This window comes from Solanum tuberosum, unplaced genomic scaffold, assembly GCF_000226075.1.
Source record: "Solanum tuberosum cultivar DM 1-3 516 R44 unplaced genomic scaffold, SolTub_3.0 scf00105, whole genome shotgun sequence".
Lineage (NCBI taxonomy): Eukaryota > Viridiplantae > Streptophyta > Magnoliopsida > Solanales > Solanaceae > Solanum > Solanum tuberosum.
The window spans coordinates 1,203,786-1,216,506 of record NW_006239031.1 but is presented as its reverse complement, the minus strand read 5'-3'; the positions used below and the strand labels follow the sequence as shown (position 1 = coordinate 1,216,506).

Here is a 12,721-nt window from a genome sequence, read left to right as displayed (position 1 = left end):
TATGATTACTCGATTATTGAAAAATATATAATTTCATTTTTCTATAATTTTTTAAACATAAAAGTCGGTTTATTATTGTTATACCACATCAAATATATTTGAGATAACAATTCAAATATTCAATGATAATGACACACGATATTTGAAACCAAAAAAAAGGAAAAAAACAATATGCCCATCTATTTTAAGCGACAATTTTTTATTATACATCAAAGTCGTGGTGCGTGGTCTCTATAAAATGAAAGAGACAGACTCTTCAGAATGTGTACAACAATTACCTTCTTTTAGTCTATAGTTTGAGTTTGTGTGTTGAGAAAAAATAAATATCGATGGATTTAATATTATCATCGAAAAAAGCCGATAAAACAATAGTGGAAGTTGAAGGAGTTGGTGGATACTACACTTGGTCAAGTACCCAATTTCCTGTTCTTAGCCAGAAAAAAATTGCTGCTGGATTATTAGTTCTTCAGCATCGTGGCTTTGCTTTACCCCACTATGCCGATTCCTCTAAAATCGCTTATGTTTGTGAAGGTATGACATACATATATATACATTTTCGTAATATAATTATCAAACAAGAAAAGATATATTCATTTTGAAACAGACTAAAAAAAAGTGATAGGACAGAGTGTTTTTATAACACTAAAGTATTTCGTTTTCACAGGTGAATGCATTGCTGGACTGACGTCACCAGAAGATTCAAAAGAAGAAGTAGTTAAAATACAAAAAGGGGATACCCTACCAGTTACTGTGGGAACAGTATCATGGTGGTACAATGCTGGTGACACTAAACTCACTATAATTTTCTTGGGAGAATCGTCTGAGGATTATACACCTGGAGAATACTGTTATTTCTTTTTAACTAGTGCAGCTGGTATGCTTAACGGATTCTCTAATGAATTAATTGCTAAATGTTTTCACATGAACAAAACTGAATCTGAAAAACTTATGAAAGATCAAAGTAGTTTAAATCTTTTAATTAAGATAAATGAAAGTATACAAATGCCAAACTCATCCAACAGCGCGAAACGCAAGTTGGTTTACAACTTGGATGGTGCAAAACCTTGTGTTGAGGTTAAAAATGGTGGACATTTATCTTCGGTAAGTGGTAAGAATATAGCATTGCTTGGAGAGGTTGGATTAAGCGCGAATCGCGGAGTTTTGGAAGGTGGTGCTGTACTTGGTCCGATTTTTACTGCAGATTCGTCCATTCATTTAAGTTATATTACGAAAGGGAGTGGACGTGTTGTAATTGTGGGACTGTTTGGTAAGGTTGTGTTGGACACTAAAGTGGAAGAAGGTGAACTGTTTTTTGTACCAAAATTCTTTCCATTTGTTGTGGAAGCTGATGAAGGAGGAATCGAATTCTTTTCCCTGAAAACATCGTCAAAGTAAGTACTCATATTATTTACCTAAGATATATATGTAATTACGTTACATATACTAAACGTGCAAATAATTGACATGATATTATTGTACTATATATGTATTTGCAGGCAAACATATGGAGAATTATCAAGTGGGAAAAAATCAATTTGGGAAGCAGCATCTCCATCAATTCTAGAGGCTTCTCTTAATATGACTCCAGATTTGATCAAGTCATTCAAGTCTAAGATTACTAAGGGTGCCGTGATTGCTCCACCTTCAACTATTTAAGCAATGTAATAATTATGTGCTTGATAATAACATCGACGGTGAAGTCGATATATCTAAACTATTTTACAAATATTCGAAGATCATATGGGGTTTTTTGTTTTAGCTTTTCTTGAATGCAAAGCTTATATAAGCTGGTGTGTGTGTGTCAGTATGTATGTCTTTCTTAAAAATAAAAAGGAAAAATGAATTTGCTACTTTTAATTTGTACGTCTAATTGTTGGTTCATGTTTACATATTGTTAAATTAGTGTCTTTTTGAGGCATAATTTACATTTTTATGACAAGCCCTTAGAACTGCCCCACAAATATCCCCTGCGAATCTTTGTTAAAATTTATCTACCTACTTTCACTGCTAAAAAATGTTACTCCCTCTCTTTCAATTTATGTGACACATTTTAGAATTTGAGATTCAAATAAATTTATCTTTGACCGTAATTTTTTCATATATCTTTTAAATATTTTGAATTATCAATTATCGAGTTTTATAGTACTTTTTATGTAGTTTACAAATATATAAATTTCATTTTTAAAAAATTGAAAATTTCATGAGCAAATTCTCGATCAAACTCAAACTGTTTGACTCTCAAAAAGCGAAATATGTCACATAAATTGAAACAAAGGGAATAATAATAATTGAGAGCTAAAATCGACGAACAACCTGGGGACCGACGAACTCGAGTATGTTGGGAAATGATGGGACTTGGGCTTTCTTAAAGATAAAAGTACTATAATTTTTTTAAAAGTCTATTGACTTAGATTTTGTCGGTCGTTTTTTTATAAATCTATATATTCCATACGTTTTAAAAATAGTTGTGTTTAAAAAAATAAAAAAAACTTTTGAATCTTATGGTCCTAAATTAAAGTTATGTCAAATGTACATAATTTTCCTTTAATCTTGTGGTATTAAACATGTCATGTGGAAATATGAAAATAAAATTTTACTCCCTCCATTTCATATTAATTGAATTATTGAGACATTTTTCATTTTTCAAATTAACTTAATTGTTCAATTTTCAAGATTACTTTTAGAATGTTTTTCCAATTTTACCCTTCATTAGTTAGTATTGGAATTAGTTATTAATTAATGTTTAGTTATTTTAATTATAATTTTGATGATAATTAATAAGGATAAAAATGAAAAGTTAAGCCTAATTTATGTCTTAGTCTTCTTTTCTTAAAGGGTGTGAAACACCTCAACAATTCAATTAATATGAAATGGAGGGAGTATCAAAAAAGGAAAAAAATCATTCTTTTCTAAACAAACTAAAAAGGAAAGGATGTCATTCTTTTTTAAACGAATAGAGTAATATAATTCTACCATTGGACCATATATGCACTTTCAAAACACTACCAACATGTACACCTAATTAAACAACTAAACAAGAATTTTCATAACATGGTAACTTAAGGAATTGGAGTTCCTTGATTTTTTACTCCAATGATTCCCATTTTCATGTCTTTCTTCTTAGATAAATTTAAAATTGGGAAATATCATTCCTCCACCCAGAAGCAAATATATCTCAACTTTGAGCATCTCTCCATCGACAAGGTATAAATTAAAATATACCTTTTATGATTTTGGTGGTGGTTATATATGGTGTTTATTTGGAAAATTTTTATTATGTTCCAGGCACACTTATTACGTTCCAGACAGTACTTGTATGAGATCCTTTCATATTTTGCCAGGTGGATATTGGGTCCCACTAAAAGAGATTCTTTAGTCTTTTTCTCCAATTCCCACACTTAGTGTCAGTTGTACGAGGCTTTTGTTGGCTGCCAAATGTACAAATGGGACCCATACCTTAACTATTTCATTTTCTTTCATCTTCTTACTCTTTTTCATTCATTTTTAAAAAAAATAATTCTTCGACTTTCTTTTTTCCTCCTCTACGTTACTTCATTTGTCCGAGTTATAAAGAATTCTTAAGACTTGCCCAAAATGTCTAATATACATATTTTACGGTATTATTTATTTGAGAGAAAAAATAAAGTGAATGTGGCGAGAAAATTTTGAATTAATTTTTGAATGAAATGGAAGAAATTGAAGGTAATGAAATTACAAATAAAAAAATCGTAAAATTTTGCATATTAATTTTTTGAACCTTTTATTTTTCTGTACGTATTTTATAGAATGATATATACGAAATATGAGAATTTAGATATTTTGTTTTCTGTTTGTTTATAAAAGATTATACATTGATTTTTTAATATAACTATTTTCATCATATATAAAAAATTTTAAAATGAAAAAAATGTTATAAATATTTTTTTAAAAAAATTCTTTGTTCTATTCATGTATTTTCTCTTTATAATAATCAAGTTATTTGCATTTACTTCGTATTTTAATTTATATTTTTATTTTAATAATGTCAAGAATGAATTTTCATGTTCAAAATAACTTATGTCTTTTTAATTGATTAATTTTATTTAAATCAAGCATCATCAAGACATAGTATATCACAACTAAATTTTTAACTTTTTGTAAAATAAAATAAAATCATTGGAACGAATTTATCATATTTCTTAGAAATAATTAAATTCTTAGATAATGCATACATTTTTTGAAGGATCCTATATATAATTAGATCAATTTTTTACATTATCATATATATTCTAATCGACCTAAACCAAATAGAATAGAAAAATAAAATAAAATTAAAGTGATAAAAAAATCGACTTAATTAATTTGACTTAATTTCAACGTTTGAAAAATCAAATTATTGACCAAAACCAAATAGAAAATAAAAAAAATAAAATTAAAGTGATAAAAAAATTGACTTAATTAATTTGACTTAATTTCAACATTTGAAAAATAAAATTAATTTATTTAATAAAAAAATTATCCAAACTAAATCACGGCTAATTCTACTAAAAATAATTAAATTTCAGCATTTGATAAATAAACTAATTAATACGAAAAATAAGAAAATTACAAAAAGAAACGGAAAAGAAGAATAAGATATGGAATTGAAGAAAAAGACTAAAGAAATGGAGCCTTTTAGCTTCTTCTCTTTTAGTGGGACCCAATTTCCACCTGACAAAATATGAAAGGATCTTATACAAGTATTGTCTGGCACGTAATAAGTGTGCCTCGCACATAATAAAATTTTTCGTTTATTTGTGATGGGTATGATGGGTTGTCGTGTTCTAGTGGTGGAATAATTGTATATTGGATCTATTTGATAATAGTCATGTTTAGGGGTGTCAAAAATGAGTCCAACTATAGGTAATTAGCTAAATTCATCTAGAATTTCAAGAGTTGGGCTCAAGATGATTTGAATTGGGCGCAATCTCAGCTCATTCAAGTGTTAACTCATTTTAAGAGAATTTTCAATTGAGCCTAATTTAATTTCCTATTTCAATCCGTTTTAAAATCTTTATTTACATTTGTAGACAGTAAAATTCGCGTCGAGAAAACAATAATCAAGAACGGAAAATTATGCAACAATTGTTTTATTATTTCAAAGTGCGAGTGTTACAATCTCTATGATTTCTTTGAATTCGCCTTTTCGAATATAATTTCAAGGGCTCTTGAGCTTGTTCTCGAATCTTTGATGAACTTGGACTTTAACTTTATCTTGATCTTGATCTCGAACTTGAACTTTATCTTGATCTTGACTTCTAGTTGATTTCAAGGGCTTCGAGCTTGATCTTGAATCTGGTGGTCTTGATCTTGATCGTTCTTGAACTTGAACTTTATCTTGATTTTGACTTCTAGTTGAATCCAAGGGCTTCAAATTTGATCTTGAATCCGGCGGTTTTGATCTTGATCATTCTTGAACTTGATCTTTATCTTAATCTTGACTTCTAGTTGAATCCAAGGACTTCGAGGCTTGATCTTGAGTCCGGCGGTCTTGATCTTGATCGTTCTTGAACTTGAACTTTATCTTGATCTTGACTTCTAGTTGAATCCAAGGGCTTCGAGCTTGATCTTGAATTCGGCGGTCTTGATCTTGATCGTTATTGAACTTGAACTTTATCTTGATCTTGACTTTTAGTTGAATCCAAGGGCTTTGAGCTTGATCTTGAATCAAGCGGTCTTGATCTTGAATCAAGCGGTCTTGATCTTGATTGTTCTTAAACTTGAACCTTATCTTGATCTTGACTTCTTCAAATCTTGAACTTGAACACTTGAATTCTTGAACTTGTAGCTTGTAAAGAAATTGCGGCTTTTGATCCTCGAGCTTTCTCTAGCTTCTTGTTCGAATTCTTTGTTCCTTTTATGAATTATGAGGACCCTATTTATAGTTTTAGAATAGAGGCGTTGTGATTGGAATAGGACTCCCTTCGGCCAATCAGATTTAAGTGACATGTCATATGGGCTTTATGGAGCGGGCTTTAATTAAATACATATTTATTGAATTTAAATGATTAACTCAATTATATTAATCCATAATATTTATTTGGAATAATATCTTCACGAATTTAATATAATCCGAATCATTTAATAAATTTTAAATGACTACAACATTATGTAATGTATGTTCTTAATACTTATATGAATTATTATCTATTTTTTTTCTTTGAGAATTTATCTATTTATAACTTCTTTATTTAAATTTTCTTGAGTTGAAATTCAAATTGTGGTTATAAAAGTTAAATAATGTTGGTGTAATATACCACAAATACAATAATTTACAGTTGAAATAAAATGACAAAAATAAATAAATAAATCTTTAGGCTGAGGCACGGATATTTCGTTCTCTTTAAGGAGATTCAAGCACGTCATAATCTACACCGATCCAGCAGTAATACTCTTGACTTGTCCCCTCCAGGATACAACAGCCCAACGACGTCGTACAACTCAAACAACTCCGGATTAGTTGAAGGGTTCGAAGATCCAAAAAAGAACACCTTCCTTCAACATATATAACTATTCTCTTTTGTATATAGTGAATATAGTTGAAGACTTAGAACATTATTCTTTGTCTCAACTCTCTCTTTCACTACTACACGCTAAAATATTATTTCACACTTCTCATTTTTTTCACTAACACTTTATCTCATATTTCTTGGGATATTTCACACAGGGGCCCACGTATTGAAGTTCGGGTGCTCGAGCACCCATTGATCCCGACGAAAACTTTATATATATATATAGAAAATACTGAAAATTGTTATAATAAATTCATGAGCATCCATTTAACAAAATGCCTCATGGGTTCGTTGGTTCTGGAGTGGCATTCAAAGATCGTTGTTACCCCTCCAGATGGGGTTCGAGTCTCGGTAACACCTAATATTTTTTGTTGAAAAAAGCAAACGGCAACTTCTTCATAGTTTTTTTACTCTTCTTTTTATATACATTTTCATGGTTGTTTTTCTTTCTTTTTTTTGTACTACATTTACTAACTAAACTATAAAAATATTTCTAAGCTTCTAGAAAGAAATTTTTTTTGGCTTGAGCACCCACGACCATCAAATTCTGGATCCGCCACTGACTTCACAATGGAAGAAACACCACTATTTATAGGTGAAGAACTCTTCCATATAATCAATGGGTAGAATGAGGGGTAACAATGTGGATAGATAAATGTGATAGATGTTACATAAGTTAGAAGACACTAATGATCATATGAGTTACAAGAAACTAATGACCATGAAAGTTACAAGAACTAATGGTCATATAAGTTACAAGAACCGGTAGTCATCTTCTACCACAATTTATACCCACTAACATATGCACTTAATATTTTGTTTTAATAATAAAATGCATATACACCAACAAATAGCAATTTGTTAAAATTATTGATATTAAGCGGGGTCAAATTGGGTGGGTCATGACCCAACCCGAATTTTAGCCTATTTGAGCCCAAAATAAACTTGGGAGGGTCAAGACCAAACCCAATTTCTTTTTGAACCTATTATAATATCTCCAGTTTCAGTCTAACCCGTCTATTTGACACGTCTAGTCAGGATATATTATTTTATTGATGTTATTTGTTGTGAAATGAATGTAGATCTACCATATGTCTGGTGTATACATGTGGAATATATATATATATATATATATCTTTTTAAAGACTATAAGAATTTTGTTTTCTTAGGACTTTGATAAAATGTCCGCAAGGAGTTTTAAGGCTTATCATATATAAGGTTTGATGATAATCCTGAAATTGCTGAAGAAAATCATTTCCTAATAATAAATCAGTTTCTAATTTATCATTGGCATATATTTTGTTTATAGAAACAATTTTTTATCCTAGAATTATTTCTACTTTTTCTTTTGATTTAGAAAGCTTTTCTTTGTCACTTGTAATTCCTATCATTGATATTGTATTTTTGTTATTATCCCAATCCTTTACCAGAAAGGATTTTGCTAAACTAGCTTCGGATCCATTATCAACTTGACAACAAGTTGTTATTTTAGTATCATAAAATGTTATTTCTATGAATACTGATATTTTAAAAGATGTTTCTTTAGGCATTTTTTATTAAGAAACAAGTTTCATTTTTATAACTAATTTCTATTCCGTTTTTCCCAATGCTATAGTCTTCTAGACTATTAAGGAATAAATTTCCTAATATTAGGTTATGATCACACTCGTGATTGGTAATATAACAAGGAACTGCTATTCTTATGATATCTAGTTTTATTGGTAAATTTACCATATTTTGACAGAGGTAGTTATTTCCTTCAAAGATTTTGTAGGTATATGGGATACCTTCATAGATTGGTAAACCTTCTATTAAATTACCTTTAACATGATTGGTTGTTGCGCCAGTTTGTATCAAGATCTCCTTTTAGGCCGTGAATAGTTTTTCACCCTAACGACCGCAGTCTCTGGCTACTTCCTATTGTTCCTCCCTAGGGCTGAAGATCGCAAACTTCACTTAAGATTGTTTATGGACTTTAGAGAAGAGAGGTATAAAAACCATCTTTTTATTCCATAATGATATTTTTACAATCAGACCATACTATATTATACTAATACTCACAACATATTAAGAAATATTTTTCCCAGGCAGGAGAAATTTTCACTCACTCATATTCTCAGAGGTACCTAACATTTTTCTCTAATGGGTATTTTAAAGAAAACTTAGTTTGCCTCTATTCTGAGAAGTTCCTCACCTTTTATAGATATAAGGAGGGACTTATTACAATTTTTATTTCTTTCGGGAGATCCCTCAGAAATTTCTTATTTCTTCTTTCGTCCTTCAATCATCCTGGATGCTGATGGCCGACATGATGTGACATCTCTTTTTGACTAAAGAGATAAGATCTCTTTTTATCTTCTTTGACGTAAGTGCGTACGTCATTTGTTTTGTCTTCGGTAGCTTCTAGCTTATGCATCTCGATAACAAGGATTTTATCTTTTAAAATTTTGGACTTAGATCTTCCCTTTGTCACTAAGACCCAGTTATGATCGTGATCCAATACTTTAAAATCTTCATTGTAGTGTCTTTTGAGAATAAAGTATAGTGCTTTAATTCCCAATGCTCTTTTAGTTTGTATCCATTTTTTATTCAGGTGAGGGAGTTTCTTATCAACTCCAGTTGCCTTGATATTAAATTCCTTCAATTTCTCTATCGTAATGTAGTTTATTGTAGGAAAATATACTTGCAAGTCTTTGCATTCCATGGAAATGCTAAAAAATCTGCAATAAACTTCTTCGCCTTGGGTGCACGTTTTAACCGAATCAACTAATTGCTTAGGTAACTCAAATAGAACAATCTAGAGAAAGTATTCTAGAAATTAAAGGAAAAAAAATTGATTGAGATTGAAGAAATCCTTCAAAATGAATGAACTAGTCTATGCATGGAAGACTTAGGTCTTTCATAAAAACTTAAAGTCCCTATGAATAAGGAAGAAACAGTGGATACAGGAGCACCCCAAGAAAAATTTGAATTAGGAGATGGATCAAGATCCATAAAAGAAGAAATTTGGGATTCAGAAATTATGGAAAGGAAAAATTTTGTACCCAAAGCAAAAAAGAATAAAGATTATACAAGTCAATTTCATAATAATAGCAAAACTAAATATATGCCTAATAGACTTCCGACAGGAGATGTAGGATCAACTAAATTCTTGGATCTAGATTGCAAAAGAGATCCGGAAATATATTTAGATCAATGGTCGCAAGACATATTTCTCTACTTCCTACTAGGAAAAGGAATAAATTATACAAAAGAAGAAAAATATACAATCATGATAAATACCTTCTCAGGTAAAGTAAGTAACTGGTATACAGGACTAACAGATAATGCAAAAGGAATCATTAAAAATAATATAATTGATGGATTTAAAAAATCACTCCAAGAAGGAATATAAAACTTAGTTCAATATGTAGCAAATGAATTCCTAGGAGGAAAAGGAAGTGTAAAAGATAACAGAGAAATGGTTAGAGTAATTGCCAAAGAGCAATTAGAAAAATTGTAGATTTGTAAAATGGGTTATATTCAAGAATACTTCGAAGAATATTACTATAAAATCTTTGATAATAGTCAAGAAATGCTACCATATCTCGAAAAATATTTTCAAAAATTACCAGGATTTTGGGCAAAATACTTTAGAGAAGAATATGCAAAAGAAAATGTAAAAGGAGATACTCTTGGACAAAGAATTTCCTTTTTAAACAACAGATTAGGGCAATAATGTATGTCTCATAATATACAAAAGAAAGCTAAAAGAATTAATACCCAAATTTATTGTTTGGATACAAATGCAGCAATCCAATGGGGATGCGACAAAAAACCTTATAAAAAGAGACGAAAAATTAAGAAAAATTTAATCAAAAGAAAAAATATTTCCAAACAAAATTATATACCTAGGAAAATGTACTATAGAAAGAAAAGTGAATATGTTGTGAGTATTAGTATAATATAGTATGGCTTGATTGTAAAAATATCATTATGGAATAAAAAGTTGGTTTGTATACCTCTCTTCTCTAAAGTCCATAAACAATCTTAAATGAAGGTTGCGATCTTCAGCCCTAGGGAGGAATAGTAGGAAGTAGCTAGAGACTGCGGTCGTTAGGGTGAAAAACTGTTCACGGCTTAAAAGGAGAACTGTTGAAGCAGTGATAAGAATTGATAACACGTAGGTTTCAGGACTAACTTTCAACAAACTACCGTCAGAACCGCAATATAGAAGATTGCATAGATGACAAGTTTTATTATCATTCTATTATTTTCAAATAGAACATATTAAAGGAATTGACAATTCTTTTGCAGATTTCCTATCAAGAAATGTCCAATATGGACAATCAAACGCAGATCCTGGTTAATAGGATATTTGAAAAAATGCGATTGGTGTCAGATTTAATTGATGACAAAAGCCAAAAACTATTTAACATCAGAGATGATCTAATGAGCCTATTTGAAAAGGCAAGAAAAATGCAATCCGAAATTAATCAGCTAGCAAACGAACAAGCTGCAAATATGAATGAATTTCTTTTATTATGTGAACATTTGGACACATGTCCGAAAAGGAATACCAATCCTAAAGGGAATATTAATCCCAAAAAAGTGGCAGGAGATGTCCCACTAGCACCTGGTGCCGAAAACATCTCATCGGTAAGCCTGTATATGCCGAAATCTGAGTCCCTAGACAAAGGTAAAACCAAGCATCTAAAAAAGAAAGAGGTTCTTCCTCAAAAATTGAAAAAATCATTTCTGGAAAACCAAAAAACTCTAACAAGGTTCAAACAGGAACCAAAGTTTTTTCTTCTATTCAGGCTGGAAAGCAACATCGAAAAGAAGAACAATATTTGGCCTTTACCAAATTTATCTATAATCTCCCTGAAGAAAGTGGAGAAACATTTGGAGTTTTTGGAACGGCAAGTTTATTCCAAGAATTTCCATATTTCCTAACGGATCACCAGGGTTCACAACCCAATTATTTGAATTCGGATATCTGGACCGAATTTTTGCAAAAGCAAATATATATATATATATATATATATATATATATACATATATATAAATAATTATATATATTTAGTGTATATCTACCGTATGTCTGGTGTATACATTTGGAATGTATATATGGTATAGATAAAGATATCATAAATAAATAGGAATGACAATGAAACAAAGCTTTAAGCATATTGAATTGATTTAGATACGTGAAGAGCGGGACATGTTTAGGCATATGAGGGCCGAGGGGGAAGGACGGGCATATCAAAATAAATACTTTTAATTATATGTGATTTCGGATTAGGCTTTAAACCCAACACCCCATCCCCCTCCATCCATTCATTTTTACAATATCTTTTTTAGATTCTACTTGTGAAATTTAATTAAATATATTATCGCTCTCGCTGTTGTTGTCCTAGCAGACCCACATTTAATCAATTTGGCCAGCCATGGTAGCAATAATGAATTCTTAGGGGTCGCTTGGTTACTAATTAAAGTTATGCATGTATTAGTTATATATATAGATATTAATTATGTAAGTATGAATTATGTATGTATCAATTGTGTAGATATTATTTAGTTAGAATCTATTGATTATTTAATTTGCTGTAAATTAATATACATTATTTACGAATAAATTAGTAAACAAATTAGATTGACTCGATCGATTATTGTTAGTGTACACAAACATCCAAAAATATGTAACTAATACCCGTACTGTGTGTTCACTTTTAATTATCATATTGTGTTTTTTGAAAGTCAATTTGACTAATTTTCAAAGTTAATTAATTTGATATTTTGAATAAAAAATTAAGATATTCAAAAACTATAAGAAAAGTACTATAAATTGCAATTTTTTCATATCAATATGATGAAAAAATATATTGTGAAATGTTTGTCAAAGTTCATATAGTTGACTCTAAGAAGGAAACTTTGACAGTTAAAAGTGGACGTAAAGAGTATAATTTAAACTAGGGAAAAGGCTCAAATATGCCATCGAACTTTTAGAAAAGGCTCATTTATGTCATCCGTTAAAAGTTTGGCTCATCTATGCCATTACCGTTTAAGAAAAGGCTCATTCATGCAATTATTTTTAACAGTGGTTTTGCTAAACCATTTTTGACACGTGGCCAATTATAATTCGGCCACGTCATTATTTTTTTTATATAAAAAAATGAAATTCTGAACAAAAATTGAATTAAAATAACCCA

General features: G+C 30.1%; 1 protein-coding gene across 3 annotated transcripts in view; it reads left to right on the top strand.

The window, feature by feature from the left end:
- The first annotated feature begins 284 nt into the window (after window positions 1–284).
- Window positions 285–12,721, top strand: part of LOC102601158 (cruciferin PGCRURSE5-like) — a 21,251-nt gene continuing 8,814 nt past the window's right edge. For 2 of the 3 annotated variants that reach the window (XM_015309558.1, XM_015309557.1), the window contains exons 1-2: window positions 285–531; window positions 665–1,116. In XM_015309558.1, the coding sequence (XP_015165044.1) occupies window positions 330–531; window positions 665–1,116 (654 nt within the window). In that variant the 5' untranslated portion in view covers window positions 285–329. Of the gene's footprint in view, window positions 532–664; window positions 1,392–1,496; window positions 1,763–12,721 lie in introns of those variants that run through there. The other variant, XM_006349370.2, reaches the window with a different exon arrangement.